Genomic DNA, 27,135 nt, shown 5'->3' with positions numbered 1-27,135 from the left:
AAAAGACCACTTTCTAGACTAGGGATACAGATCACTCTACAGTCTGAGGATCATACCTTCACTTGGAAGCACATGTAGCTTTAAAACAGATACCCAAACGTCAGAGACCTTGACACAGGTGGCCTAAAAGCCTGTAGTTGCCTGTACAAAAATTCCATAACTAGGCGATGCCTAAGAGCTAATATTAGATTGCAGGCTTTATACACAGTAGAACAAAATAAAATGCATGGATTACTAATTATGGTTCCATTATTATTTCTTTAGCATTTTCCCCTTAGGAAAGGGAATACCATATTTTAGACATGATTAAGTCAATCTGCTGCAATGTGGTTACAGGCAGGTGCTATTTTCAGGGCTTAGTAAAAATAAAACAAAACTAAAGCGTGAGAGATAATACCATCCTCGACGTTCTCATCACTCACGTTGGCAGAGACAAAGGCTGCTGAAGCCTGGTATCACTTAAGCATCAACCTAATCCAATACCAGCCCCAAGGGTGATCAGACACAGACAGCTCTAATATTCACAGATAAAGAGAAAACAAGAAAGAGAAAGGACTGGGATGGGGACAGAACAGCAGGGGTGACAGACAAGGCCTGCGGGCACTGGGACGTGCTAGGCACCTCGCTACGTGCTTTCCGTGGACTCAGTCCTCGCAACTGCATAAGGAGTCAGCTGTTAGCAGCTGCGCTTCACGGACGAGGAAACTTTGGTTCAGAGCAGTTTTATAACTTGCTCAGCAATAAGTGGCAGTGCCAGGACTGGAATGTAGTCTGAAGGAAGCCCAACAATACTGGGCCACCTGTCTGTCTGGAGTCTGGGGCCAGAAGCAGCAGAGAGAGATGAAAGGAAGACAAAAAGGAAGAACCCAGAGGTGGACCTTGGGCATCCGAGGCACTGTCCTACCATGCAGCCAATTGGGACCATACAATGGGGATGGAAACAGATGACCCACCCCCAACACTCTCTATTCCCAGAGCAGGGAAAATACCACAAGGAAACCACACAACTGCACGTGTCTCTGGAGAAAGTTCTGCGTTCTGCTCTCTGATTATGTTCCCCTGCTGTGGACATAGCCCCCTACACAAGCATGTATGTGGAAGATTAAAATATCATCTTTCACAGACTCTAATCACAGCCCTGGTGTTGAAAACTGGGAAGACGCCCACACATCCATTTGCAGGTGCACTGGTTTTCTCTATAAGCATAGGATGGACAGTCCACCTTCAGCTTCAATTGTGGAATTACTTTAAAAAATTAATGAATCTCAGCACACGCTTTTTAGTGACACCTTCTCCCAGAGGTTAGATCCTTAATCCTTATGCAGAAGCAATTATTAGCAGAAATGGTTTTATTTATAAGCCTCCACACCCTCCCATCTCTGCAGAGGCGTTTACAGAGTAGCACAGACAGTTCAATTAAAATGCAATTATCCCACGGAACTGCTATGTCTGTTCTGAGGTGTTTGTGTCTGATGAATAAAATACAGGGCTAGGAAGTGGGGAACTGGGCACCCTGTAGGCCACGAGGACCTCAAATAAGTGGTGACCTATCCAGGATTCAGTTTGCATGTCCACGAAATACAACTAATAATTTTCACCTTTTAAATAATCTTATAAGTCAGAGAAGACAAATACATAAACGAAAAAAAGAAGACAACAAAGACCAACTCAGTGGAGCACTTTGAGTTCTTTGTAATTATTAGGGGTGGCGCAAACAACATCTCATCCAAAAGACTTTCTTTTTCTCCAGCTAGAAAAGTTTTCTCTTTTCTCTATCCAACCGCCAACTTACAAATCATTTACTTTGGACTTTCATCATATGTCCCTTAATATATTCCTATTTGTTTCAAATGATATGTATAAATGTCTAATCTTCCAAAAGATTCTTGAGGGAAAAGAATGCTTATCATTCTAGCTCAGTGGAACGCCCAGGATGGTGCTCTACAGAGTATATTCCTAAACAAACGTAGTATGTTTGTTTGAGCTGAAATGGTGCCAGCCTGGGGATGGGTGTGAGGTTAATGCTTTCTTAAGAAAGATTATTTACAGTAGAATTTCTCTCTCTAGATTGTAAACTTCCTGAGATCAAGGACCAGTTCTCTCTGTGTATCTATGATTCCTGAGCACCTAGCATAGAGCCTAGCACATTGCAGACACTCCAAACATGTGAGTTTGTATGAATGAATGAATGAAGTGAAAATCAGGAATAGAAACTGTATTACAGGGAATTGCAAAGTAAGGCAGAAGAGACATGTGGTGGGTTTGTTGGAGAATTTTGAACAGGAAGGGGAAGCCTTGAATGGTAGCTTGAGGGAGCAGCAAGGTTTAGGCAAGTTTTGTTATTTTTATTGATGATTATATTTTTAGTCTGCTTCCCTGGTGGCTCAGAGGTAAAGAATCCACTTGCCAGTGTAGGAGATGCAAATTTGATCCCTGGTCCAGGAAGATCCCCTGGAGAAGGAAATGGCAACCCACTCCAGTATTCTTGCTTGGAGAACCCCATGGACAAATGAGCCTGGGGGGCTACAGTCCATAGCACTGCAAAAGAGTCAGACACAACTTAGGGACTGTAAACAATATTTTTAGTTAAGAAAAGGAGCATGTTTATAGGCCTTAAAGAAGGGGTCTACTCTACCTGCAGCTGTGTCTTTAGGTGTTCTTAATATCTGAAGTGCTGTTATGGCAGACATTCAGTAATACTTAGATAAAGGGGAAAAGTATTGCTATATGGAACAATGTACCAGCTGTACCCTGGTGGTAAGAGAAGGCTGCCACCCCAAGCAACAGTTGGAAATCTCCCTTAATTGCAACTTGGATTGGAGCTTAGATTGCTTTCTGTGTCGTTATAAGAATTTACGCTCCTAATTATGACACAGATTGATCATGTATGCATAGGTTATCATGCCTCTGAAAAGACGAAGATGTCAGCTTCACCTTTCAGTACTGGCATTATAAAGAGACATTACTGTACTACATATTGGGTTGGCCAAAAAGTTTGTTTGGGTTTTCCTGTAACATCTTATGAAAAACCTGAACACACCTTTTGGCCAGCCCAATACTTTCAGATTTTATTCTCAGTCACACCAGCTCATAATTTCAGAAATCTAAATCTGTCCCCTTTGTCAAAAAGGACAGAGTGGAGCACTGACAGACTTCAGAGGCATCATCCGTTTGGTTTCAGCAGTTAAAAAGCTAGGCGCTTCTCCCTTGAAAAGATTTTTTTTTTTAACCAAAAGCTGTAAATTCGATTAGGCAGCACACTATAATTCTCTCATTGTGGCAGGAACTGACTCTGTGTCACATATATGCTCAGGAGCATAGAAAACATCAGAAAACCTTTCTTGATCCCTCCAAGCAGATGAGACTTTGCCTTCTCTGAGCTGACATCAGAGATTAGTCTTATTACATGCTCCTTTCTATTTTTTTACTCATTTTATTTCCATTCACAAGCCGCCCAAAACCATTCTGCTGGACTGTAAACTCCTTGAGAAAAAATTTGTAGACATTCATTAAATTTTTCTTGATTTGAAAACAGAATGGTGTTGGGCTGATTTTTATCTGTAATTTAGATCAGAGAACTCTCTGAGGTGTGGTGATATTTTAAAAAGAAATATCCTACAATATTTAATAACAAATATCCTACAATATTTTTATTGGTCAAAGACCAGCATTTTTTGGAAAATGACTTTTTTCCTGGTGATGTTTCAGTTCAGGGTCAATGGAAGATTTATTTCTCTTTTGAATTTCAGTCTGGTCCAAGTCCTTTGGTTGGTGTGGTTTTCATACTTCAGCTCCTCTAATTTACTAGCCTCACCAACTTTGATTTTTACTGGAGAGGGAATATTGGGATATTCATTTTGATGCCAAATTTAAAAAATTCTTACTGTTAAAAGATAATTCTGATCCAATTAAGACTCAACTATTTTTCAGCTAATTTCCCCTTTAACACCAAATTCAATTTGTAGAACTTGCAAAAGTGTCTAAGGCAGATATCCATGGGTATATAGCCTTGTTCTTCCTGTCCTATCTTAATAAGCTAAGGAAGGCTGTTTATGGATAATGGAACAGCTGCCAGATTCCACCCCCAGGGTGGCAGCAGCTCAGCTGTGGGAGGCGTGATGCTTAAAATTTGCATATTCTCTGTATACATACAGTAGGCATATATCCTTATTAGTTTGAAAAATGACATTTCAAAACCCTACTTGCCTATTCAGTTCTTTTGTAAGAAGGATGAGTGGAGACCAGGTAGATATGAAAATAAAATGGATTCAAGCAAGGGAAGAGAGAAGTGCATTAATTAAGGTGGGAGATGATGGCAGCAATGACTAGGATAGTTGAGTAGAGATGGACCAATTCAAAGTTATTTTGAGATCCTATCTGAAGGACTTGGTGACCAACTGGATTCGAGAAGTGAGGAAGAGGAAGGGATAAGGATGTCTGGTTTGGGCTACTAGGTGGGTAATAATGCCATCCGCTGAAATGAGAAATGCTGGAGTTGGTCTGAGGTTGAGAAACAGCAGATGAATTCCATTTCCTAGATAGAGGTTGATTTGAAATTGAAAGACATTCAGGTAGAAATGTCCAGAAGGCAGTTGGATATGTGGGACTGAGGAACAGGAGAGAGGATGGACATAAAGACTGGCAGTCATCAGCATACAGATGATGACTGAGGCCATGGACAAGGTAAGATTTCCCAGGGAGAGGACCTTGGACAAAACAGAAACACCAACATCTAGGGGATGTGCAGAGGACGAACAGCCAGCATATAGTGAAATGGCTAGGAAAAGCTACAAAATACAGTGTTGAGGAGGGCAAAGAATATGAATGTATCATCAGGGGTGGCAAATGCTGTTGAGAAGTCAAGGGGGGCAAGCTTTGAAAGGCATCCTTTAGACTTAGCAATAAGGCAGTCTTGGCAAGAGCTGGTCTTTGGAGTGGTGAAAGTGACAGCAAGACAGAAGTTAGCTGAGGAGAGGAAATGGAGACATTAAATATTCAAAACTCTATCAAGGAGTTTATCTGTGAAGAGGGGAAAGTGGACAGGGACACAGTATTAGAGGACTAAGGGTTTTTGCAAATTGTTGTATTTTAATGCGAGATCTGAGCATGTATTGAATGTGGATAGGAAGAAGTCACTGAAGAAGGAAAGGCTGGACCCATGAGGTGGGAATGGGGTGGGATTTAGAGAGTCAATAAAAAGAGAAACTTGACAAAGCAATGAATCCAGAGCAGGGCAGGAGGAGACAGTCCTTTTTTTTTTTTTTTTTGTAAAGAGGTAATAAATAGCTGCTATGAAGAATGGGAGAAGGAGTCAGGATTCCTTTTCTGTCTCCCCCATTTGGTAACTAACTGGCTATACTATATATAGCTCATCAAAGATGCTTTTCAACTACACAGAACATTCAAAGAGTATTGTGTACAAATGTAATCTGAAAAATTACTGTTGCTAGATGATTACCCTAAAATTGAAGTAGCATAAAAATATAAAATAAGCTACATTTACATCTTTATAAATCAGCATTTCTTAACACTTTGAACATTCTTTGAAAAACAATCTACATGGAACACTAGCTTAAGCCAGCTTTCTTAAAGGAGAAACAGCTAAATGCAATCAGTAATTCTGGCCACAGGACCATGAGTACAGAAATGTGCCTGGTAGGGATCATGAAGAATTCACTCCTGACTCAGTAAGCCAGATAACATGAGCCAGACTGGCTGTGGCCAAAGCTGGTTATGCATCCTCCCCTTTTTCCTGGCGAACAGAATTCTGACTGTTCATTTCTGAGGTGAATAGGTGTTTTGGCCTAACAGATGAGTCTTGGTGGGTCCAAGTCAATCTGGCTTAGGAATGGACACAGGACATAATTCTTGCCAATAAAATGACAGTAGAAGTCTGCTGGAAGGGAAGGAGACTTATGGACAAGCTTTCCTCCCTCTTGGGAAAAGGAACACAAGGAAGAAGCATATCTTTTCCATCTCTGAATGCATATAGTGTCTGAGACTATGGGATCCGGAAGGGAGCTCGTCCAGGAGAACAGAGGATACACTCAGGATGCTGAACACAAGATGGAAAGAAGCAGGTTCTTCAGGGATGCCACTTGAACTCTTCCATTAACCAACCCCTGAACCACCTTACCTTGGAATTTCTCACTATGTGAAACCGTATTTTTTTCCTGTTTTTTTTTTAAGCCACTTCTAACTACAGTTGGTTAGCATGGCAGGATGGAGTCAAAATGATTGAACTGCAACAAGCAGGAACTGGAAAAAAGTTGAAAATAGGACAGAAGTATTTGCCATCCTATAAATAATAGTTATTTTATTAAGAGAATCTACTCAATAAACTAAGGGGGAAGGGTCCAGGTGGGAAGGAAAGAGAAAGAAGATTGGGAGAAAAAGGCAGCAACGAGTCCTATTAATGCCTCTTTTGTCCTCTCCATCCTTTGGGAAAATGGACTGTATTGTCTTTATTTCTCTAATACCCTGTGTGTCCTTGATTATTAACTTTTACTTCTCAGTCTATGACTCATTCCCAATCTCATACGTCAGAATTCCACTAATAGTTTCTGAGAGAGAAAAAACACAAGTACCAATTACTCACTGAGGATATCCACCCCTTCCATGGTGGAGCACTGACAGGTCACTAAATGATCTAGACCTTCGGCCCCCGATTCCCACTGAAGTCTGTCCAGAGCCCTCCAGGGGAGAAACGTCTGTTTCACCAACCCTAGTGGCTCATTTACAACTAGGAATCTAAAAGTCACCTCCTAAATATATTCTGTACACAGTTCTAACCTTTACTACTCTGTATAGTCCTCTTCAGATGCCTCCAGGAAAGCTACATTTTAACGCCCCTATACTCTTCTGCTGCTGCTGCTGCTAAGCCGCTTCAGTCGTGTCCGACTCTGTGCGACCCCATAGACAGCAGCCCACCAGGCTCCCCCGTCCCTGGGATTCTCCAGGCAAGAACACTGGAGTGGGTTGCCATTTCCTTCTCCAATGCATGAAAGTGAAAAGTGAAAGTGAAGTCAGTCAGTCGTGTCCGACTCTTATCGACCCCATAGACTGCAGCCCACCAGGCTCCTCCATCCATGGGATTTTCCAGGCAGGAGTACTGGAGTGGGGTGCCATTGCCTTCTCCACCTATACTCTTCTACCACTGCCTATAACAACAAATTTATCATGCCCTCAGTGGTGCTAATCATCATCCAAAGAAACTCCTTACCAGTTATTTCTTCTCTGTCTCGGATATACACCACTAGACAACTTGGGCTCATTCTAAAGTTTTCTAACATCTAATTGCTTGCTCTTTCAAAGCATCTCTCAGATTTACCACTCAATTCCCTTTGTCTGCATCATAATGTCCCACCTGAAACATATCAATCACACCTCGGCTCAAGGTCTCTGGTTCTCCTCTGTCCTACTCACCACTAGCTTTGTCAGCATGTCACCTCGCTGCTCAGGAGCCTGGCTACAGGGGTTCTCATTTACTATGGCACCAACCCAGGCTCTTCTGGAGGGTTCCAAGGCCCTGCCTAATCTGGCTCCACCATATTCTTCCATGGTCTTCCAGTCAGACCAACAAGCTGGACACTGTCAAACACACACACTGTTCTTTTAGCTCTGGGTTTCCATTATGCTGGTCTGTGAGTGTCTGTGCTTTCCTAATCCATCTCAGTCCTCTAAGCCCAGCCCTAATCTCACCTCCTCCCTGAAGACTTTGTAAGCATTCCAGCTCTTTCTTCTTTGAACTCCCAGTACATTCACTATAGCATCTAACTGTCTAGTAAAAGTCCGTTCTCTTTCCCTGGCTGGGCCATACTGCTGGTTAGACAAACCATGTCCTACACTTCTGGGTGTTCTCAGAGTACCCGGTAAAGTCCTGAGCACTAGGTATAAGAGATAACCATTTATTAATTGAATGATCAACATTCAGGGGGTACCTTGCCTCTTTTTCTTATGATTTTAGTTATTGTGAGGCCCAGGAAGAAAGCAAGGGGCAGCTATGTCCTGCAGCCCTTGGCAAGCTTGACATGCATTTCAGGAGATATCTGATACAGCTGTCAGGATCCCATTTCCAGAATGGAGATAATCATTGTCCATGGAAGCATCACTGGGCTGATGGTTCTTATCAGCAAGGAATCAGAATGGAAGCCCGACAGGAGCATGGGGCAGGACAGTCTGGAACTGCATTTACCACTGTGGCTTCCTCCAGTGGAGTCACTTGGTGCCAGGGGAGGTGGATGCGGCTTGTCCATCAGCATGCCAGATGAGGGGGCTCCTCCCAAGGGGACAGAGGGGATGGAGTAAGGGCCAGGGACACCGGAGACAGAGGGAGGGTACCCGGCCTTTGCTGCTTTCCCTGCTTCATACACTGTGGAGGGAGATGAAGAGCAAGAGAGATTACATCGTTCCACCCTCCACAACCCTCACACCAAAAATCCCTGAAGATGCGCTTAAGGGAGCTCCTGGATGTATGCGCGGGCTTGCGTGTATATGTGTGTGTTCCACTAGGCCTGACTTGATTCATTGGAAACACTCTCCCCCACTCTCTTGGACTCCTCCAGCAGTGACATAAGGGATTACAGTGTTCAGTAGTACCTGGCAACTGAGTAATTCAGTGGTGCTGGGAGCTGTCACAGCAGCCTCCCGTGACAGCAGCAGCCTACTCTTAACCACCCTGTCTGCAGGCTGCCTCAGCCCTGTGTAGGAGGCCTAGCACTGGCACTGCCCAGGGTTGCTTCCAAGACGATCCTAACCTCTTCTAGAGAGGCAAAGCCAGCAAAGCGCTGACACATGGCCCTGCTATTAGAATTCAAAAGCAGAGCAAATAACCTGACACCTCACAGAAACCGCTGTGTTCCTGAGGATACTAAAGACACATATTGTGTCTCTCTCCGTCAAGATGTTTATGGCAGGGGTTCCAAACTTAATGCCTATATGGGCTTGGCTAGGGAGGTAAAATTGTGAATCCCAAATGAGGACTAGTCCCTTTGTGGACCATTTTGTCACAGCAGTAAATAAAACTCATCTGTGGCTAGAGGGGACCCAAAGGCTGTACTTTGAACATGCTGCTGGTAAAAAGAAGAGTTCTCTGCATGTGAGAGGCATGGCCAGAGAAAGTTTTCTCTAGTTTGGATGCCCAAGGAGAGGGCAAAAGCCTTATCCCACAACCTCACCATCCTGAACCTGCCCTTCCTTTCATCAATAGTGTTAAAGAGAATTCCAAATGCAGGGGTGGTAAGTGTGGATCAAAAGCATGGAGAGGCGCCTGTGTGTGAGAAGGCAAACAGGAATGGTCATCTCAGAAAGTCAGGGCCTCCCAGGAGAGGACAGTCTGGAATGATCCGTTTTGCGGTGGAAGGAAAGGTGGCCGACAAGGCGCTCAGGGCACACCGCTGTCTGATGGAAAGGTGACGTTTCTTTTGGTCATTCTGTGTCTCCCCATGCGTCACGTTACTCACAGGCCTGAGGGCAGCAGCAGGAGTCTGGGCAACACGGGCAGCGGATGTAGCAACAGCAGCTATGAGGGCAGCACTGGCACCAGCAGATCCCCACCAAGACGAAGAAGAGGAAGACTCCCAGGATCACCAGACCAACAAACACCCACTCTGGAAGGATGCACAGAGAAACCCACACTCGTGGCAGCCCCCTGCTGGGTCTCCCCGTGAGAGCAAGAGTGGGAGCAGCCTGGGGAAGAAGGCACCTTGTAACAGGGCGCAGAGCCCCCAGACTCAGGAGGGGCTCTGAGGCTGAGAGGTGCAGACCATCCCAGGGCTGCGGTGTGGAGGGCAGGGACGGTTACCCAGGTCATATTGAGCACACATAATGTCCAATACAAAGTGCTAGGAGCAGTTTCAGGGCCCCTTCCCAAGGAAAGGGCTTACCTTATTGATTGTGGTGTCAGAAGAGGTAGGGGACAAGAGCAGAGAAATTCCTGGCTGGGGACAGGGGACTTTGCTTGCTGAGCTATAAAGTGGTGATTTCCATGAATACATATCTTTGGTAGTCAACTTAATCTTATCCCTTAATAGTGTAAGTCCTGAGAAAAGCTCTCCATGTCTGTGTGGTCTAAATCAGAATACCTGTAGGCGGTCCAGGTCCCTTATGTAGCCATCTGCTTTCCCTGCTGATCGCCTCTTGACACCTTTCCTGTGCTCAGCATCAGAGCTGAGATTAAAACCATTTCCTTGAAAACACTAGAGACATAGGCTCTGGTAGAGAAATGCTGTCCCTGTCCCCTAAGAATGGTTTGATCACAGGCAGGCTGACCATGCTACATAGCCAGCACAACCACGGACTAAAGTGACTTAGGCTGTGTTGACTGGCAAGGCTAATGTGTATATCTGACCATGTTTGTTAACGTCAGCTATTTTCACAGCTCTGCCAGAGAGTGAACATGAATTTAATTCATTTGCCTATCCAACAGATAAAGAGAAAGGAAACAAATTCCATTTGACTTAGAGAAAAATGACTGTGGCCCTCGAGGGACTTGATGTCATGCTTTTGGGACTTGGCTATAAGACCTAATGTCCTGCTGGGGCCTGGGACGGACTGGAATGAGCCATGATTTCCTTTCAAAGCAAAAGATTAAAGCAATTCATTTTGATTGAAAACCATCTACCAAAAATCCCTTTGCAACAAACTTGAAGTATACATTATTTTGTTTGCATTTTAGTTATTAAATATTTCTTCAACAAAATAGGACATTCATTTGGAGCTTGAGAATATGACATTTTGGTTAGATAAAGGGTTTTGTGATAATGATAAAGTTATTTGACCTTTGCTTAGAACATAATTTTCTCAGAGAAAACACACAACTTAGATTTCCTAAGTGTCCCTCTTCACTCACCCAACAGAAATACACTCAAATTAACCAGGTCACCCTCTCTTCAGGGCGGAAGTGAGAAGGCCAGAATGTTCTGGAAGAGCTTCTTGCTGAGGACAGTAGATAGTTGAAGGCTTTGGCATTGCCTTTGCACTAACATAACAAGACAATGTGACCTGAGATAGATATGGGCCCTGAGGACTAGAAGAGCTGTGTGGTATGGTAGCTACAACTGGGGTCAGGCAGTCAAGGATTAAAGACTGCCAGGCTGCCTTGGAGAAACAAAAAATGTTAGCCATGAAAGGATTCTTGGAGTCAGAAGGGGGGAAATTCGGAGGGCCAGGACCAGATATGAGAAATACAAACACTTTTCCTTGGGACTCAGGGATGCAACATCTAGTTTGAAGCAATGCAGTGTAACATTGTGGGGTTTTTTGTGATGAAAAAAATAAGTACAAATTGACTGAACTCTGGATAAGGCGGATCACAAAGAAATGTCTATTTGTGATCTTGGGATCAACATCAGTAAGAAGAATGTCTGTATTTGGGTTAACCAGCTAATGGGGAAGGATCTGGAGATTTCACAGAAGAGTGAAGCTCAACTGTGAGGACTCTGGATAGTTCTCAAAACTTGAATCAAGTCTAAAACAATCACCAGGATTATTTTGTATCTTTCTGTTGCTCTCAATTATTAGTCAGCTCTTAACGCTTTGGCAGAAGCCCTCCAAAGCAAAACTGAATCTCACCCTTTTCTACTTTCTGTGTTTGGATATGTCCTCTCCCATAGTTCATTCTTGTTTCTCTCTGAGCTCCTTCCATGATGGACTATAGTGCAGCATTGCTGACTGTCTAGCTGATATGTTCAACGGACGCTACATAAAAAGACAGGTGTGCATTTGCTGCAGGTGTCCTTGACAGGGTCCATGGACCCCAGGGATTTAGGAGGTCAAAAAGTCCTAAATTGCTTTGTTATTGCTTTGTTTTTGTATACAAAGCAATATGCTGCTGCTGCTAAGTCGCTTCAGTCGTGTCCGACTCTGTGCGACCCCAGGCTCCGCTGTCCCTGGGATTCTCCAGGCAAGAACACTGGAGTGGGTTGCCATTTCCTTCTCCAATGCGTGAAAGTGAAAAGTGAAAGTGAAGTCGCTCAGTTGTGTCCAACTCTTAGCGACCCCATGGACTGAAGCCCACCAGGCACCTCCATCCATGGGATTTTCCAGGCAAGAGTACTGGAGTGGGGTGCCATTGCCTTCTTCGAAAGCAATATAGATCGTATACAATGCAATATAGACCTGTAAATGTGTATTTTTCAAGGTAGGAGGAGTACATAGCATTCATAAGGTTTGAAAAAATGTTTTGATAAAGTTATAAAAGGCAATTCCAAGTAACATGGTTGTACAGTGATGAATGGGTAAACATTAAACTTGGGCTTCCCTGATAGCTCAGTTGGTAAAGAATCTGCCTGCAATTCGGAAGATCCCAGTTTGATTCCTGGGTCGGGAAGATCTGCTGGAGAAGGGATAGGCTACCCACTCCAGTATTCTTGGGCTTCCCTTGTGGCTCAGCTGGTAACGAATCCGCCTGCAGTGCGGGAGACCTGGGTTTGATCACTCGGTTGGGAAGATCCCCTGGAGAAGGGAAAGGCTACCCACTCCAGTGTTCTGGCCTGGAGAATTCCATGGACTGTATAGTCCATGGGGTTGCAAAGAGTTGGACATGACTGAGCAACGTCCACTTTCACTTTCAAACATGAAACTTAGGGAACAGGAATGCAGATAAATAACAACTCCATTAAAGACACTTTACAGCAACTGGGTGCAACCAAGATTCTGAGACTGTCACAGGGCCCGCACCGCTGACACAGAAGGCCTGGGCCCCGCCTCAGCCTGTTTTTAACTACCATTATTCTTTTAGGGCCTAGTAACAGAAGAAATACAATTTGAAGGCTCTTCCAATGGGCTTAGTTCATCCTGGAAAATACCACAGACATATATAGACAAATGTGCAAATAAGTTAAAGGAGCAATTAGTAACTAATGCAGAAGCAAGACAGATGGAGGGATAGCAAATTAAGCAAATACAGAGTTAAATGACTGAATACCTGGCATAATCTCCACAGCAAAACTGGGCAAGAGATCAGCAAGCAGCCCTGTTCTGCCTAGAAGAGGTGGAAGGAAAAGAAGAAAAGCGGTTACTCCAAAGGCAAATACAGCCTGAAGCCTGGCTTCAGTTGGTACCATCCCTACATGTGGCCACTGATCCCTGCTATTTCAGTGATGAAAGGCACATCACCAAGGCTGGGCTCAGTCAAGACCATGACCTTCTCCATCAATCCTCGGCAGCCATTTAGGAGAACTCTGCACCTAGACCAGGCAGAAGCAGAAACAGAACTTTCTTTCTAACTATTATAGAAGGAGGAGATCTTTGCTTCAAATACAAAAACAATCCTGCTTGATACATACCATCTCCATTCATTTATACATCCACATATTTTATTGAAAAGTCAAACACATCTGTATCTAAAGGGTCAACCTACATCTTCATACATCTATATACAGCCCCATGTCCATATAAAAACAAAAGTACATACTTTGTTTTAACTCAGAATTATCTCCCTACATGATTCTATTTATAGACTAAAGATATGTCAATGATTAAAATTTTCAAAGGGAAGGAAAAGATACAGCTAGATCAGTTACACATACTTCAACATTCCTTCTGGCTTCAGAAACATTCTGTACAATGTATATGGTATGGCTCTTCCATATGGCACCCACAGCTGGCGTGGCATGGGACCAAGTGCCTTCTGCATGATACAGCACAAAAACTTAAGGGCTGGTGTCAGAACAGGTGCCGCTCAGGACTCTGGGAAGCAAAGAGCTGTGCAAGAAACAGCACCCTAGAAGATGTGGGGAAGGAGATTAGTCTTTTAAAAAAACTGGCCTGATTTATACAGAAAGAAGGGCTGAATCTTCCACCATGTTCTCATATCCAGGTAAATGTAAAGGCCAGGATAGAACTTCTGCCCCTACCAGGTTCTATCCCATGGAGCCTTGTTAATAAACAAGTTCTACTAGGTGACAACTAGTAGCAAACTAGTTGCAAACTCGACTCATTTCAGACTTGTGGTGGCAAAGGTCACTATGATTCCTAAGCCTGCAACTAAATCTGACTTCATTTATGGGCATGACATATGCCTATAGAATAGCTCTGTCCAGTAGAAATTAATGTGAGTAACTGGCAATTTTAGCATTTCCAGTAATAGCATTAAAATAGCTCTTTTTTTTTTTTTTAAGTTGAAATTAGTTCTCCCTCTGGAAGAGCCCAGCATTGGAGCCTGCTAGAGGGGTCCCAGCCTCATGTCCTCCTGCAAAAGGACATGGCTGATTCTTGGCACGAATGCATTGGTTATGCAGTAACCCTAGCAAGTCAAGCTGGAGAGGTAGTTCATGAAGCTCTAAGAAATGAAACGAATGCTATGATTAAAAGCTCTCCAGTTGATTTGGTAACTGCTGCTGGCTTCCCTGGTGACTCAAATGGTAAAGAATTCGCCTGCCAATGCAGGAGACCGAACTTCTATTACTGGGTTGGGAAGATGCCCTGGAGGAGGAAATGACAATCCACTCCAGCATTCTTGCCTGGAAAATCCCACGGACAGAGGAGCCTAGCAGGCTACAGTCCATGTGGTTGCAAAGAGTCAGACACGACTGAGCGACTAACACAAACATACACTGATCATAAAGTTGAAAAAATGCTTACCTCTTCCATAAAGGAAAAGTATCTGTGGTGTTGGAGAGACTCCTGAGAGTCCGCTGGACTGCATGGAGATCCAACCAGTCAATCTTAAAGGAAATCAGTCCTGAATATTCATTGGAAGGACTGATGCTGAAGCTGAAACTCCAATACTTTGACCACCTGATGTGAAGAACTGACTCACTGGAAAGACCCTGATGCTGGGAAAGATTGAGGGCAGGAGGAGAAGGGGACGACAGAGGATGAGATGGTTGGATGGCGTCACCAACTCCATGGACATGAGTTTGAGCAAGCTCTGAGAGTTGGTGATGGACAGGGAAGCCTGGCATGCTGCAGTCCATGCGGTCGCAAAGAGCTGGGCATGACTGAGCGACTGAACTGAACTGATATATCTCACAGTTTCATTAGTGAGTAATCTGTGGCAGTTGGGGAAAAAAGGTGTCTTAACTGACAATCCTACATGGATCATTGACCCTACTGATGGAACAACTAACTTTGTACATGGGTGCATACTAAGTCACTTCAGTTGTGTCCAACTCTTTGAGACTCTGTGGACTGTAGCCTGCCAGGCTCCTCTGTTCATGGGATTCTCCAGGCAAGAATCTTAGAGTGGGTTTCCATTCCCTTTTCCAGGGGATCTTCCTGATCCAGGGATCAAACCTGCATCTCTTGTCTCCTGCATTGGCAGGCTGGCTGTTTATCACTAGTGCCACCTGGGAAGCCCCAACTTTGTACATAGGCATGTTTAAAAATTTTTAATATTGTAATTAATGTTTGTGTATTACCTGAATGGACTGTTCGATATATTTTTCACAAGCACATATACTTTAGAGACTTTGTAATTTGTAAAGTAAAATGTGCTATGCATAATTTTCATCAGCTGTGGAAGAGATGAATTATTAATGTTGTAGACTTATCTTGTGTGGTGAAGCGCCCGGTTCACCATTCTTTTTCTCACTGTTGAAACCACATAAAAATGTATTCAAGCAACACTACTGCTTTGAGGTCAATTAAGGAACTGATAAACTCAGTCTTGGAGAGTTGTCTCTCCTAGATTGAATGGGTTCAATCTAGGACAAAAAGAAGTTAAGAGAGCATGGATTTTAGAATGTGTGACCTTAAGACCTTAGACAAGTTATTTAATCTTTCTAAGCTTCAGTTTTGTGTTTTAAATTTTATAAAATAGGCATATTCATGGTACCTGCCTCATAGAATTGTTGATAGGACTCAATGAGTCGTACATTTATTATATATATTATGTATATATATAATATAGTGCCTGGCACAAAGTGAAAGGTAAAAGTGTTAGTTGCTCAGTTGTGTCTAACTCTGCGTCTCCATGGACTATAGCCCACCAGGCTCCTCTGTCCATGGAATTCTCCAGGCAATAATACTGGAGTAGACAGCCATTACCTTCTCCAGGGGATCTTCCTAACCCAAGAACTGAACCCAGGTCTCCTGCACTGCAGTCAGATTCTTCACCATCTGAGCCACCAGGGCCTGGCATAAAATAAGTACATAATTCAGGATATATCGAAGGAAGCCTGATGGAATTGCCAGGGAGAATTCAAATGATTAGCCAAGTTTGGTGGGATGACACATAGTTATTTTATCTTTACTAACAGAATTGTTAAAGCCATAAAGCTAAGATGTAGAATCTATACATGATGGAGTGTTAATGAGGAAAGATGCTTGTAACATCATATAACATAGAGATTATAATACAGTGTAGAGTATGATCCCATTTTTGTTAAAGTTAAAACTGTATTCATGGAATTCGACATTTAAAAGGTATAAAATGGCATGCAGTACCAAGTGGGCTTCTCACTTCTAACCCCAGCTTCTCAGGACCCATCTCTAGAGGTGACCATTGTTATGAGTTTCTGTGAATCCTTGCAGAGATGTCTCGTGCCTATGAAGCATCCTGTATGTATGCATCTGTACATTCTATCCACCCTGCCCCCCACCATTTAGGGAAAGGGTTGCATCCTGTACACGTTCTAGGGGAGGAGGCATGAAACAATTCATATGAAAAACTTTGTAAAGTTATATTATGGAAAAATGTGTTTGCTGAAAATAAGTTCTATCTTGGTAAATTTGTGTTTTGTTTGAAAGATTTCCTTTTGTAGCTCTTTCAATTGGCTTTATTGTAAATAAAAAGGTATGTTGTTTAAATTAAAAAAAATATGGAATTGGCTTCATAATATTTTCACTTGTATCAATGTAGCCAAAATATTAATGCTTCAAAGGCTCATCACTATTACAAAGCACAACTCCAGACGTCTGGTCTCTCTGGGTCACTTAGAAGACAACTTTTCCTGTTGAGGTGTGTTAAAGAAAAAGTTACCCATGTATGTGGCTTATATTTTGTGTCTAAAGGACATAGTTGGTCACTGATCCTCTCCTCTATCAAATCACTCCACAGAAAAGCAGCTCTGACAAAAGTCAAAGAAAAGAGGAGCTCTTCCAGGACTAGAGGAAGACGTTGCACCAGAGGCAAGGTGCAAGGGAGTCAGGTGAGAGGACTCTTTGCTCACTTTATTTTTCTTGGCTCTCCTCAACTATACCAGGCCAGTGTAGTGAAATGTGTCCCGGTCATGTCTCCTGCATGGTCCCACATTTGAAAAGTTAATCAGGACCAGAGTACATTCCCAGGAAAATGAAGCATGGAGTGGGCCACTAGCTTAGCTGTTTTAGGTTTTGGCAAGAAGGGTTTCCTTCTTTCTATCTTCCTTCTTGTGCAGCTGACATGGTAAGAGCAGTCTGCTGCTTGCAAAGTTTCTTGGAAAGACAAGTAGGGCCCAAGTAGGTCACTGGAAAATGGCATCTTGAAGAAGAGTTCTCTGACTAGCCTTTGGCCTCAGCCTTCATGAAAGGCTGAGAGGTAACGGTAAAGCTTACATGTGGTGCAGTCCAGTTCCCTATGAGAGACACAGATATGGGACTAAAGTCCAAGCAAGTGATGAAGAACATCCATTGGTCTCCTATGGAGTGATTTGTGGACAAATATTTCTTGGAAATCAACAAGGTAACAGACAGGTGGTCAAGGATTTGGGAATTTAGGATCTTAGACATCTCTTAAAGGAATAATTAGTATTAATTACCAGGCAACAGCCAATGATTAAAAAGTCAATATACTTTGCTTTTTATCAAGACAGTTATCAGATACTTAAGGTTTTTTTTTTAAAATATGGACCATTAGCACTTCTAAATATATCTCTTATCATGTCTAGTAAAATGAGACATTTATTGTGTTTACTCTCTAGTTCTCAAGCCTACCAATGTTTTAAACATCCTTTTATGTGCTATAGCCCAAATCATTAATTACATTCATAATAGAAATGTTACCGATGATACAAGCTATTGATTTGTATACAGTTTCTCACAGAAAATTAGCTACATGATAATCATTAACTATAAATACAAAATCATTATAAAAAATTGAAGGAGGATATGGTGCTCACACCTGTTATATAGAGCATGTTCTATTGGAGAAAGTAGTAGACTGGGAATCAGGGTAATAAAGGCAGCTTTGCCAAGAGTTTACTTGCTGACCATTAACAGGCAAATTCCTTCCTCTTTCTAGGGTTCAGTTTTCTCATTAGTCAAGTGAAATAGTTGAGGAAGAGATCCATAAATAGGGAGACCTTACATCTTGGTTTGTCTAGGACAGTCCTGGTTTATGCCTGATGTAATTATTAAGAACACCCCTTTTTAATTTCAAAGTCTTCTAATTTGGACAATTATTTATATGGTCACCCCATCCATAACATTTTCTACTCTCCAATCTGATACTTAATGATTAGAGTTTCAAACTCAACTCTCCAGTAGGTAATGCAATCAAGTGCAGCTGCCCTTCTGTAATACAACCAACAGCAGTTAAGGGTATGGCAAACAGCATATTGTGTCTGTAGGGGCTGCTCCTACCCACCTCTAGACTATTGTTACCTCACAGAAATGTGTCTTCAAGGTTGCAAATCTTCCTATTTTTCAAGATTAGCCAGACCTCAGATTTTTATGTAAAAAATCCCGATTTTCAGATGTTGGCAACTGATTCATAAATTGTTAAAAAGCATTGGGCAAGCCATATAAAATATGTTTGGGGGCTATAAAACCTAGAGATCATGTGCTTGCAATCACTGAGGGATATACATGAAAGTGAAAGCTGCTCCGATGTGTCCTACTCTTTGCGACCTCACGGACTACACAGTCCATGGAATTCTCCAGGCCAGAATACTGGAGTGGGTAGCCTTTCCCTTCTCCAGAGGATCTTCCCAACCCAGGGATCAAACCCAGGTCTCCCACATTGCAGGTGGATTCTTTACCAGCTGAGCCACAAGGGAAGCCCAAGAATACTGGAGTGGGTAGCCTATCCTTTCTCCAGTGCATCTTCCTGACCCAGGAATGGAACCAGGGTCTCCAGCATTGCAGGCAGATTCTTTACCAACTGTGCTATCAACACAGATATAATTATGATGGGTAAAACACAAAAGCTGGGTTTCCCCAGAGACTGTTTAAAACAACATCTTGATGGTGTTCTGACACTACTTGTACACACAGAATGTTAGTGAATATAAGCTCTAGGCATGATGTTCAAATTAAAATCTGAAAACAACAGTATGACACACCAAACTGTTAGCCCTTATTTCTGGGGAACTGAAATGGGCATCATGAAGAACAATGAAGGGGCTTTCATTTTTTAGATTTTTTTTATATGTGTAATTAAAAAACTTACAATAAGAAATATGGACAGGAGGTTCACAAAACTTGTCACTCCAACAGAGAGACATGCATCAGGCTTCTCATTCTCCCTGAAGCAACAGCCAAAAGCTGAAGTTCCAGAAGCCGGTAAAGCCTTCCCATAATGCACCCATGCAGTGTTAGCCCCAGGGTGCTGTGAGTGACAGAATTTGGCAGTAAAGTGGGTAAAATTAAATGTCTTCAAAATTCAGAATATAGTAGGGGTTTGGGGATAGCTGATAATACCACTATGTTCTGTCAACAGCAGAGAGAAGAGGGAGAGAGAGAAAAGCTCTCTGGCTTTTATACCATGACCTATATTTTCCTGGAGCTAAAGGCATTTTAACAAGTGGATTTATACTGAAATCCTGTATTTCTGAAAGTCATTTTGCTTTCAGCTTCTTGCTTAACAATTTCTAAGAAATGCTGTTGTCAGTTAGAAATGCTCTAACTTTTCTTCCCTTTCTCTGCTATTCTATCACATCCAACGAAGGTTTGATCTTTGAGAGTCCGAACAACTGCAGTAAATACATGCCAGATTTCCACCGCACTTTACTAACACTTGTGAATCACTGTCATTCTTCTAGGATTCAGTTAAGAGTGGCAATTAGAAGTTACTTTACTGTCTAAGAAAAGGATAGAGAACAGACCTCACAAATAGAAGTCACCTTTACTCTTTTCAAACCCAGCTCAAGTTATGACTAGAAAATAGTTTTCATGTAAGCACTCAGTTTTCCCCAAACCTTGCAGAATCCAATATTTTAAAGAAACTTCCACATGAATAGACCAAACGAATCAAGCATACTAATAGTTTGTAATGCACATACACATGTGCCAGTATCATACCATACCATACCATCAGAAACTTCACAGCCCAAAACACTCACATATTTTGGGTTGAATGATGAGGGCAGAAAACAATCATTGTGAATAAAATAACTTACAGATTTTAACTATATAATTCCCCATTTCAACTGTTTTCTGCCACTGACAACGTGAAGTTATCCCCAACTAAACTCTTGGTACATATTCCTGAGAACAAGCTCTGTTTTGGAATGTCTCCAATTCATTCATTCAATCAATAAGGAAATGTGTATTTGTGCCAGGTGGAGACACAGAGAAGAAGACATGATCCCTATGCTTGAAAGTCACAGGCTTGCCCATGCAGCTTGTCCAAAAGTGTGAGGTTAAGAACTCATCTTTTCTTATCTGCTTCTGTGTCATATGATTTACCAAGGTCAAAGGACTATCTTCCTGCCAAATTCCATGTTTTCATCAGCTTTTGGGGGGCATTTTTGACATCAGGTTCCCCCTAGTCATGAGGCCTTCCCTCAGAGACACAGTCCTTGCCTGGTTTCCCACTCTTCTCCTATCCATGGCATTATTTTTGCATATTTACAACAGACCATGTCCTGGTAACATCTCCCCAAGGTTCTAATCCCTTTTTCTGGGCTGGCCAGGTTCTCAATGCAGGACGTACTCACCTTCTGTACTAAGATAACTAGCTAATGAACTTCTGCTTCTCTCAAATCCATAGCACACGCAGTCTGCAAAACTCCGAAATATGTTCTAACAGAGTCCTCTAAGAATACTGCTCTGATAGGGTGCATCCTCCTCCATGCTCCTGATGACCACTGTACACACCTTCCTGAGAATACATCTTGCCTACAGTGATTCCTTTACACGTTCCTCCACTAGCAGGATGGAAACCCCTCTGGGGCAGGGCCTGTGTCTGTGCTGCATCCCTAAGAGCCTGGCACAAGAAGTCACCTCACCCATCAGGACCTTGAAGTTCTCCCAGCAGCAAATCCCCAGTTTTCTATGCTAGACTTCTGATTTACTGCTCACCATAGTGCCTTTTACCCATCCCAGATGGAAATGGGCTCTTAATGAGGATCTGAAGGAACTGCCCATTCATTCAGCACTATGCTATGTACTGGAGAATATTTAGCAGCCCTGGACTCAGGGCTCAATGTCAGGAAGATCTTCAGGTCACTGAAATATCTCATAAAATGCCATCCTGCCATCTTGGGGAACTGAAGCACCACCATACCCCAGCCCTACAAGTTGAAAGCCACCATGCTAGGGTATTTTCAAGGTATTTCAAGGGTATTTTCAAGGGTATTACAGAGAGATTCAATATGCTCCCTAAATTGGTTTTTGTCTCTAGTCTTAAAACTTAAATCCAAGTTCTGTTCCAAGCCTTTTTAGTACAATGGAAGGTACAGAAGTTCTAGATGTAGGACAAACTTGTTTTCAGATTTTTAGATCTGCTACTTAATTACTTGATTAAGTAATTATAAGACACATTAATAAGTCATAAGACGACACATTATGTTATGCACTGGAACCTATGAAAAGGGAAAACAGTACTTCCTTTTGTCCATGTGATGCCAAAACTGCTGAATCTCCATCCATTTCTCTGAAATGTACTAACTTGGGAGTCCTCCTTGGGTTTGCCAATATATTATAAAATGAACCTTCTGTTCAGGATAATATAGAATGTTTTTCCTCCCCAGATCCTTGAGGTTTCCTCCTTTCCCCTTCTGCTTAATGCACATCTGGGCTTCATCATACTTCCAAGCTTTCCTAAGATTCCCTGGATCCATTTTCAGTGATGCACTATATCCACCCCTATTGTCTCAGCTCCTAACCCTCCAGAATGTTTCTCTCCTAAGTCTCTGAGAAGAGCAGATGTTTCTCTCTGGTCCTTTAAAGTGTAAAGTTGTTTCTATGACTATTTGGAATCCCCTCAAATTGGAAATTTCCCAAGGGCACACACATCTCTGTTTTTATTCTATATTTCCATGGCAACCATGCATTCAATATATACAGTTTATGATTATCCATCACAAATGTGGACATAGCTTCTCTTTTATATGTATTTTTAAACTATGTAAGCATTTCATGTGTGTATTTTTTCTCTTCTTGTCCCTTTCATTTTAGTTCACTTCAAATTATAGGGAGTAATTCTGACATTGAATTCTCTCCACAAAATGACTAGTATCAGACCATCTGCAATTAACTGTTAATAAATGCCTCAGGCTTTTTTGGCAGTGGTTGTAAGCTTAGCCTAAGGCACTGACTTCTATTCACACAGAATTCTAGAATCAAAACAATTGATTATATTGATTGAATCAATACAATCAATACAATTCTAGAATTGTATTGCTAGAAAGGATTTCAGAGGTCATCTAATCCATAATCCATTTCATATTTTCAAGAACCTGAGGTTCAGAGAGCTTAAGAATCTTACCCAAAATCACACAGCTGACTAATAATCAAACCAGGAGTAGAACCTGGGTCTACTCACCCGTATTTTTGTATCTTTCCCAATCTCACTCCACCTCAAGCTTTGCTTATTCTAAATTTAGAAATGTTAGAAATGTGAAGCATTTCTAGTCTTTGCAATGAGCAATGCAGAAATCTGTGTTTGTGGCGTTATTGCTCTACCTACATAACTCAAGTATAATTTTTGGATAGGAGGTGGTTAACAATTCAACACCTTTTAAAGTTGTGACCAGAAAATGATTACTGAATACATAACACAGTATGAGCTAATTAAAAGGTATTCACTGTGCGCTACAAACTACTAAAAGTAATAATAAAAATGATTGTGAAGCACTCTGCCTTTGCAAAGTGCTACAGTGATCCAACTCCCTAGTCTTAGAGTGAACAGATGCAAAGGTATTATTAGTAATATAACATGCTCAACTTAGCATGAGATGAAAAGCTGAAGACAGGTAGATTTGACTCCAAAATGACATAGAGGAGGGTGGGATTTATTGGAAGAAGGAAATTGAGTTTCTTGGTGCCCAGTGTGATTTCCTGAGCTCACTGTGCTCCATCCATCAGGCCAGCACAGATACCACAGATGCAAAGGTATCAAAATGGCTAGTTTCCTTAACCAAAAAAGCCCAGGAGGTCCGAGGCTGACCGCAGGGGCACACAGCTTGATAGGCCTTAGATGGTCAGAGCTCTGCCCTTTCCTCCATGGTCAGCCCCCTCTCAGTGCGAGGGGCTTGAGCATGGGGCATTTCCCAGAGCGAACTCAGAGGCACTATCCCCCTGTGAACGAAAACCGGCAGACTCGAATAGCAGCAGCTGGCTCTGGAGAAAAATGCCGTCACTGTCTCCTGACCGGCTTTCAAGGGCTGCCATTCTTTTTTTCCAGAGCTGAGCCGATTTTCGGCGACGCCCACTGTCCCGCGGGCCCCCAGTGCCTCCCGTCCGCCGGCCGCGTCCCCGCCCTCACGCGCACCAGCTTAGCGCGTTTACCGCCGCCCGGGTGCACCGACTACAATGCGCCAGGCGAGCTGACCCAGCTGCCCGGCTCCCGCCCGGGTAACCACGGCAACCGCGGGCTTCAGGAATGCGCACTAATTGAAGGCCCAGTTTCCTCCCACAGTGATGAGCAACAAGTGAAGCAAAAATAGTGAGGCGGGATACAGGCTTCGACGGAGGAAGGGGGGAGGGGAGGCAGTCACAGCTCGGGCTGGGTGGTTGTGGGTGAGGGGAGGGCAATGAGTGCCTTCAAGACTTCGTTTGTTAACAACCCAGGGCAGTGAAGAGCCTAAACGTCCTTCACCGTTCAGAAATCTTCGCACACATTTTTCAGTGAACAAGTAGTACCGCAAACCACCACCTCTTTGCTTGCTTCTAGTAAATGAATGCGGAGAAGGCAATGGCACCCCACTCCAGTACTCTTGCCTGGAAAGCTCCATGGACAGAGGAGCCTGGTAGGCTGCAGTCCATGGGGTCGCTAGAGTCGGACACGACTGAGCGACTTCACTTTCACTTTTCACTTTCATGCATTGGAGAAGGAAATGGCAACCCCCTCGAGTGTTCTTGCCTGGAGAATCCCAGGGACGGGGGAGCCTGGTGGGCTGCCGTCTCTGGGGTCGCACAGAGTCGGACACGACTGATGCGACTTAGCAGCAGCAGCAGCAGTAAATGAATGGATATGTACACAGCCCTGTAAAAGTGAAAGTGTTAGTTGCTCAGTGGTCTCAGACTCTTGGTGACTGCATGGACTGTAGTCCACCAGGCTCCTCCATCCATGGAATTCTCCAGGCAAGAATACTGCAGTGAGTTGTCATTCCCTTCTCCAAGGGATCTTCCCGACCCAGGGTCTCCTGCATTGGCAGGAGCTACCAGGGAAGCTAATTAGGCTCCCTGATTAGAATGCCTGCTAACATCTTGGGGTCAGCAGGTGAAGGTGAGCTGAAACTAATTTGCTCCCAGCTCCTCTGGCTCTTCTGTTCTCTATAATTAAAAAAAAAAAAACAAAAACAAAAACCAAAAAACCTTCCAGGTGATCATCTCTAGAGACAGGGTGATCACCACACCCATAGGCCTGTTGTCTTGATATAAATTATTTAAAGTCTCCCCTTTTCACTTTCAACCTAATTTGGACAAGAAATTATAAGGTTGTCCTATCTAAAGTCTTTCCAAGTCCATCCAGATCCTAATCCAAGTCTTAGGTGTTCCCAAACCCTTCTAGCCTTCATCGAGTGGCCTGTATGACCTAATCCTTGTATGTAGGTCAGGTAGCAAACACTGTGTAATTAACGAGAAACAGGGGCTTTCAACAGCTACCAAAACATAGCAACCAAAAGATTGCATGCTGGGACAGAATACCCTGAAACCCACTAGCAGGAAGATTCCCACGGGGTTGATGAGGGTCACCGCTGCACAGCACTGCACAGATGTCATCGGAAAAAACATGAACCTATTAGTAACAGGATCGCCAATTCAGATGGCTCATTAAAGCCTCTGCTATGGAACAGGCTAAAGGAAAATCGGCTCTCTAGGATGAGTCCCAGAACACAGAATTCCCTTAGAGGATTCCCTCAGATGAGGGCTGCTGCTGCTGCTGCTAAGTCGCTCCAGTCGTGTCCGACTCCGTGTGACCCCATAGCTGGCACCCACCAGGCTCCCTGGTCCCTGGGATTCTCCAGGCAAGAACGCTGGATGAGGGGTGGCACACTGCAAACTAGACGTGGGGGATGGCAAAAGTAGAAGGAAACTGACATTTTGTCGTTGCTGTTTAGTCGTTCACTTGTGTCCGACTCTTTGATGACCCCCACTCTGTAGCTTGCCAGGCTCTTCTGTCCATGGGCTTTCCCAGGCAAGAATACTGGAGTGAATCACCATTTCCTTCTCCAGGCGATCTTCCCAACCCAAGGATCAAACTTCCCAAACCAAGTCTCCTGCATAGCAGGCGGACTCTTTACTGTTGAGCCACCAGGGAAGCCCCGAACTGACGTTTTACTGAGTTTGTGTTCTGTGCTATTTAATCCTCACAATAGGTTTTCCATGTTAACTTTTGTTTTTCCTCCCTCATTTTTACAGATAAGGATACCATGACTCATCAACATTGAGTTATTAAAGGTTATGTGGCTGCACGGAGTCCACATAAATGTGACCCCCCCCAAAGCCCACGCTCTTCACAGTGGACCTTATCCAGTATCCAGATTGACCTTTGATCAAGATCAGGGTTTTGCAACCTTGGCACTATTCACTTGTGGGGACAGATAATCCTTTGTTGGAGGTGGGAGGGCTGTTCTGTGCATTGTGGGATATTCAGCAGTCTCCTTGGCTTCTACCTGCTAGATGCCATAGTATCCCACAAGCTGTGACAACCAAAGTGTTTCCAAATATTGCCAAATATCTTCTGGGGGGCAAAAGTGGCCCCTCTTGTGAATCAGTAGCCTAGATATTTAATATCAATACACTTTTTAACTTTTCTTATATTATTCTCTCATTGCCTCAGAAATATAATACTTATCTTTATCAAAAGATGGTAATTTATATAGGGACAGAACAGTGCCTTTTATTTATTTTGTATCCTCCCTGTGTTAGGGACATAGTATGCAAACAAGACTGGTTAAAAGTTAAATCATAATGCAAATACGAGTCACACTTGAAGCAAAACTGACTCCATTCCATGATGCCCATCAAAGAACAAGGCTGTGATTATGCAGGAGAGAGGCGTGAAGGCTATCAGAGGCTTCTTGCAAAGAGTGAAAGGCATGATCCTCAGTCATTGGAGCAACCACAAACCCCACTCCACTCCTCAGATGGTAGAAGGCTCACTGACAGCCATTAAACAGAATCAACTTCTTATTGATGCCTGGCTGATTTTTCTGCCTCTTCCTTCTTCCCCACTCCTTCAACACATTACTCTGGTTCTTCTCAAAACCAAGATCAACAGAGGCATGTAGGTAAGCTCAGGGCAGAGTAGGCCAGAATGAGGAGAAAGGGCAGGGAGTAAAGCCAGTGGGTCTGGGGCCTAAAAAGCTCTCTCCCGATATTAGTTCTGTGTCTCTGCTTTCATGGCAGCCTGTGCAGTTATTTCGACTCTTCTGGAAATCTGAAGATGGATAGGATAGGTCCACCTTCCAAGAGGAATCAACTCCACTTTAAGTCTTTCATTTGAAACCAAGATAGCTGTAATATAATCGAGTCTACAAATGAAAATGTAGGAACAGCCCAAATGGAAGATGTTCCAAAGGAGTAACCTCCAGATTTATGGCTAGAGTGTGGCTGTAATTAATTCCTTCTCTCCTTTTGGCCAGGAGTAAACTTTTCTTCTCCTCCAATTCTTTTCTCCTCTTCCTCTGTTTGTAAATCTTAGAGAGAAACAGCAGCAGCCACTCTCAGAGATCAAAGTTTTAGCAGGCAACAAAGACCTCTGAGGAGTCTGTTGCCATGGGAACTCTCTGAGCTGAAGCCCTTCTAATCGGCAAATCTCCTTGGTTAGCAGCAGGGGCTGGAAGCCAGGAAGAGAAGGGGGAGGGGGAGTCTTGGCAACAA

General features: G+C 43.2%; 1 protein-coding gene and 1 long non-coding RNA gene across 7 annotated transcripts in view; one reads left to right on the top strand and one right to left on the bottom strand.

Moving 5' to 3' along the window:
- The window catches only part of ILDR2 (immunoglobulin like domain containing receptor 2), a 68,861-nt gene that overhangs the window by 11,163 nt on the left and 30,563 nt on the right, over positions 1–27,135 (bottom strand). For 2 of the 6 annotated variants that reach the window (XR_002183572.2, XM_019986487.2), the window contains exons 4-6: positions 12,926–12,982; positions 9,462–9,608; positions 8,195–8,371 (exon numbers count right to left, since the gene is read on the bottom strand). The exons of 1 other annotated variant lie outside the window; for it this stretch is intronic. Coding sequence is in view for 4 of the 5 variants with exons in the window: in XM_019986487.2 (XP_019842046.2) it covers positions 8,195–8,371; positions 9,462–9,608; positions 12,926–12,982 (381 nt within the window). In the remaining variant the exon portion in view is untranslated. The remainder of the gene's footprint in view (positions 1–8,194; positions 8,372–9,461; positions 9,609–12,925; positions 12,983–27,135) is intronic. 3 more of the 6 variants (XM_019986508.2, XM_019986499.2, XM_019986514.2) reach the window with 3 other exon arrangements.
- Positions 16,763–27,135, top strand: part of LOC139180600 (uncharacterized) — a 36,313-nt gene continuing 25,940 nt past the window's right edge. The window contains exon 1 of the long non-coding RNA XR_011564836.1: positions 16,763–17,093. This is a non-coding gene — a long non-coding RNA (uncharacterized lncRNA). The remainder of the gene's footprint in view (positions 17,094–27,135) is intronic.

The sequence above is a fragment of the Bos indicus genome, chromosome 3, assembly GCF_029378745.1.
Source record: "Bos indicus isolate NIAB-ARS_2022 breed Sahiwal x Tharparkar chromosome 3, NIAB-ARS_B.indTharparkar_mat_pri_1.0, whole genome shotgun sequence".
Classification (NCBI taxonomy): Eukaryota; Metazoa; Chordata; class Mammalia; order Artiodactyla; family Bovidae; genus Bos; species Bos indicus.
The sequence above is the reverse complement of the archived record's forward strand: the minus strand, read 5'-3'. Positions and strand labels throughout refer to the sequence as shown.